The 4,006-nt window shown below is 40.2% G+C and overlaps 1 protein-coding gene across 1 annotated transcript in view; it reads left to right on the top strand.

The window, feature by feature from the left end:
- The window catches only part of LOC138042326 (acidic phospholipase A2 Cc1-PLA2-like), a 17,154-nt gene extending 14,137 nt beyond the window's left edge, over positions 1 to 3,017 (top strand). Inside the window, exons 4-5 of the mRNA XM_068888179.1 lie at positions 1,579 to 1,682; positions 2,826 to 3,017. Coding sequence (XP_068744280.1) covers positions 1,579 to 1,682; positions 2,826 to 2,968 — 247 coding nt within the window. The 3' untranslated portion in view covers positions 2,969 to 3,017. The remainder of the gene's footprint in view (positions 1 to 1,578; positions 1,683 to 2,825) is intronic.
- Positions 3,018 to 4,006: the final 989 nt, after the last annotated feature.

Genomic DNA, 4,006 nt, shown 5'->3' with positions numbered 1-4,006 from the left:
TCCTTGCCTCACAAAGCTGGCAAAGATTTGCAATGTTAATCTCTAGGTCAATTTGTCCAGTCAACGGACTCCGAGAGATGAAATTTTTCCAAACACCGATCGATTGGCGAATAAATAATGACACATCTACGGACTAATATATGTATCTCAGGTGTCACTTCAAAACAGATCTCGACCTTAACTCCTTGCAGCTAGTTCTACCCCGATTTCACCTCAGACTGGAACTAAAATTCAATTTCAATTTGAAATTTGGTCAGCTGGCATTGTTGTGATTTTGTTTTCAATTTTTATGAAGTCTGCACGAGCGGCATGTGCTCATTGAATTTTCGCCCGACTCGCCGGTCAGAGAAAGAAGGCAGATCGATATGGACCGAGGAGTCATTTCAAACGATGTCATGCTCTTTGTGGGCAATAATGTGTAAGACAATGGTAACAACGGCAATGCTTTAAGGGAATTAATTTTTGATCTCTTAGACAATAAAGCGACAATAAAGTGATCGGCTAATTCAGTGGGGCTGACGCTAGAATAGGCCACTTACCATACCATTTTTTTATTTGTTTGTTTGCCCTCCAAAATTTTGCACATGGATTGTTTTTATTTTCTCTTGGGACCATTGTATGTCCCAAGAGAAACTGGAAACAATGCTTGTGCAAAGTTTTGGAGGGCAAACAATAAACACTTAAATTAATGACTGGCCCCGAAGGAAACAGTTCATTTTGTTTCGCCGAGGCGCAGCCGGGGAAAACATTGAAATTCGAGGAAAACAAAATGAACTGTTTCTCGAGGGACCAGTCATTAAGTGATTTGTTATATAGCACCAAAAGAAAAACGTGCAACGGTAACAACGGCCGTCGTCGGTCAACATTCGCGGGTAACAGTGCACTGATACCCTGTGACGTCATAGATTTTGCACTGTTGCCCGCTCAGAGACTCTTGGCTGGAAAAAGTTTTATTGTTAGATGTCATGTGACCTCGAAGTAACCAACCAGAGCGCGCGTTGCAGGGGGAGAAAACACCTAGATAACAAGGATTATTATGGTAATTTCGAAAATGGTCTACAGGCAAGATATCTGTTTACAAACATTGCTTTTGTTATTCAAATTTGGAAAGCACAGGAACAAAAGACCCAACGAAGCTGGCACATTAATGACAATAGTTGGCGTCAACGATCTCGACCCTATTAGATTGGGTCTGCCAAGTTTATAAATTTGTTTTTCCTCGGCATGACTATTCCGGGGGTGGGGGAAGGGGTTGAGGGGTAGGGGTGAGGAGTAGGGTGAGGGGTGAGGGGTGCGGAGTAGTAGATGTGGGGTAGGGGGTAAAGGGTAAAATAGCTGAAACAACCCAAACCTTTGCTAAAATGCTAACCTTAGGCCTAAACACTGTGCCTTAAATAAAACCTAGGCCTAAGGTTAGCATTTTGGTAAAGGTCTGGGTTGTTCCAGCTATGGTACCCTTCACCCCCTACCCCCTACCCCCTGCTCCTCACCCCTTCCTTGATTAAAGATTCGAAATTGACATGGAAAAAAAGCGGGTCTTAAATTACATTACGGTTCTGGAACTCTGATTTGTTCTAGGTGTTGTTACGAGCACGACTTATGCTACAAAAGTCTGGACTTCTGTCAGGGATGGTGGTTTACTTTCTTCACAAATTATCGCTACACTGAATGTCGCCAATGCGGTAAATACTTATTTTAATGATAGACACGAAAGGGGAGATCTGCATGTAAGCTAAGGGCGCACTTACAGCGGTGAGTAGTTGGCTAACCCCCAAAACCAATACTGGTCTCAGCTGTTCAAAGGGCAACCAAGGCCAGATCTGCCTCGAAAATTGTACCTGACTTGTGACATGTGAAAGTGCTTTATGGTAAGAGTATTGGTATTTGGTATCTCAGTATTATAGAATGGTCACGATTTCACATTTAGCGAGAACCCCAATTATGTTCTAATCGATGGTCAGGTAGCTAAGAGACCTAGGTAGTTGGAAAGAAAGCCTGAAAAGTTCAGGCTTAAACGAGATTCGAACCTATGATAGTCTGGATATAAATGCGATTAGGCTGTACTCTGATCTACCATCTTAGCTCGGGGCTGTCCAAAAGATGCTTCAGGTTTTGAAAAAAATGCTCTATATCCTCCAGATAGTTTCTTTAAAGTTGCTCCAAAATTTTGATGTTGGTTTTCATATATATTTAACAAGAAGTGGCCAATTACCTAGCCAAATAAGCAGTTTTCAGAGATTCTGCGTCCTGAGCTTTAAAGTTGTTGAAACGACTAACACAACGATTAGCCTTACCTAAAAGCAAACTGAGTCCTCTATGATTCACATTACGCAGCTATTACAACGTCTCCTGGAAATGGCTCAGAAAACAATGGACTAAAACAAACAACCAATCAACGATGGACCCTGACCCTAAAAATAATAGAGCTGCGTGGGATCCAACGTAATTAAAGGTTGTAAACTCTTTGATTAAAATCATGAAGCAGATTTGATCATGTTAGGGGAATACACTCTTTCCCTGGGGCCATGTTCAAATCCCTCCTCGGGCTTTTAGGTTTGTTGGGTGAATTACTAAGTATAACAATAAACGATACTCATGTATCTAGAGAAGATTTTCCGATTGGTCAAAGCGTCTAATGAATTATTTGGATCAGGTTTAACAAAACCTTACAATACGAAAAGTGCTTAAATATGCCTGTCGTTTAGTGTAATTTAATAACCTTGATTTAGACCCTTTTACCTCGATTTTAACGCTATGACTTTTCTGAAATTTCATTAAATTTCACTTTTTTTATGATGTTCGGCATATTATCATTCTTCTTTCAGAGCCTGAATTCACGTATTCTGCTGATGACGAACAAAAAAAGTGCAAGACAGCCCTTTGCGAGTGTGATAGTCAGGCTGCAAAATGTTTTGGTGAAGCATATTTTAACAAATCATATGCTATCTATGACACCTCCAAATGCTGACGATGTAATAATACCTTATCAGTGCAAAATAAAAGAATTAATTTTCTTAGCTGGCCTCCGGAGATTTTATTTTTACCCTTCTTATAAATCCAGGGAAGTCAATGAGCAACGACCGTATGGAACTCAGGGGCGTAGCCGGGATTTTTCAAGGGGGAGGGAAGAAGGAGGGGAGTGGGGACAAGCCTTCAAAATAGCTGCATAGATGAAGGAAGTTTCAGGTAGGATAAATTACTCCGCTCCCGTCTCACAGATATGGTTTGTATTAGCCAATATCAAAAATATCACAGAGCGAGTTTAATTGAGTGTCGTAAAAACAAAACCAAACTTATTACTTTGCCAATCAAAAAGGACGGAAACAATCTGGTAAAGCAATCAAAACTCGAAGTATTTACACGTAGCTGACTGAAAGCGCGGGAAAATGTGCACGCGCGAGCCACGATTGGTTTTGGTTTCACTTCTAATTGGTTGAAAAAAATGGCGCGAGAACTTTGAACCAATCACTGAGTGAAGTAATCATAAACCAAAGTAATTATCTCATTACTTTCGACACTCAATTGAAAACTGCTCTAATACTCTTTATTTGTGCGTCCAAAATTTTGCATAAGCATTGTTTTGTATTTTCTCTTAGGACTTTTAATGACAATTGCGATATCATTAACATTGGTGACTTTTTTCTTTTCTTCTTGGAGTGAACTAACTGCTTAAGATAGCTGCGTTTTCAGCCAGTTGAGTTTCTTCATTTCATACGTTTTAAACTTACAATCTGGACCAGCTGTTACACATAAGACATCATCTTTCATGGTGCAATCTTGAACGTAGACTATGTCGTGCACACGATGGCAAAATTTCCGTTATACCAAAGGGCAAAGGATACAATTATCTTTGAAAAATGCGTGGTTACCCCCAATTTTCTCTTTGGATTTCAATAACACTTGTTAAGATCTACATTTTCTGCATAATCATAAACCGGGGCAAAAATACCTTTGAATTAGTAGGCACCCTCCTTAAGTGTCCAAACTCCTCTTTGCACCAGCACCA

The sequence above is a fragment of the Montipora capricornis genome, chromosome 3 (genome assembly GCF_036669925.1).
Source record: "Montipora capricornis isolate CH-2021 chromosome 3, ASM3666992v2, whole genome shotgun sequence".
Lineage (NCBI taxonomy): Eukaryota > Metazoa > Cnidaria > Anthozoa > Scleractinia > Acroporidae > Montipora > Montipora capricornis.
Note: the sequence above shows the minus strand (reverse complement) of the source record. Positions and strands in the feature narration are given on the sequence as shown.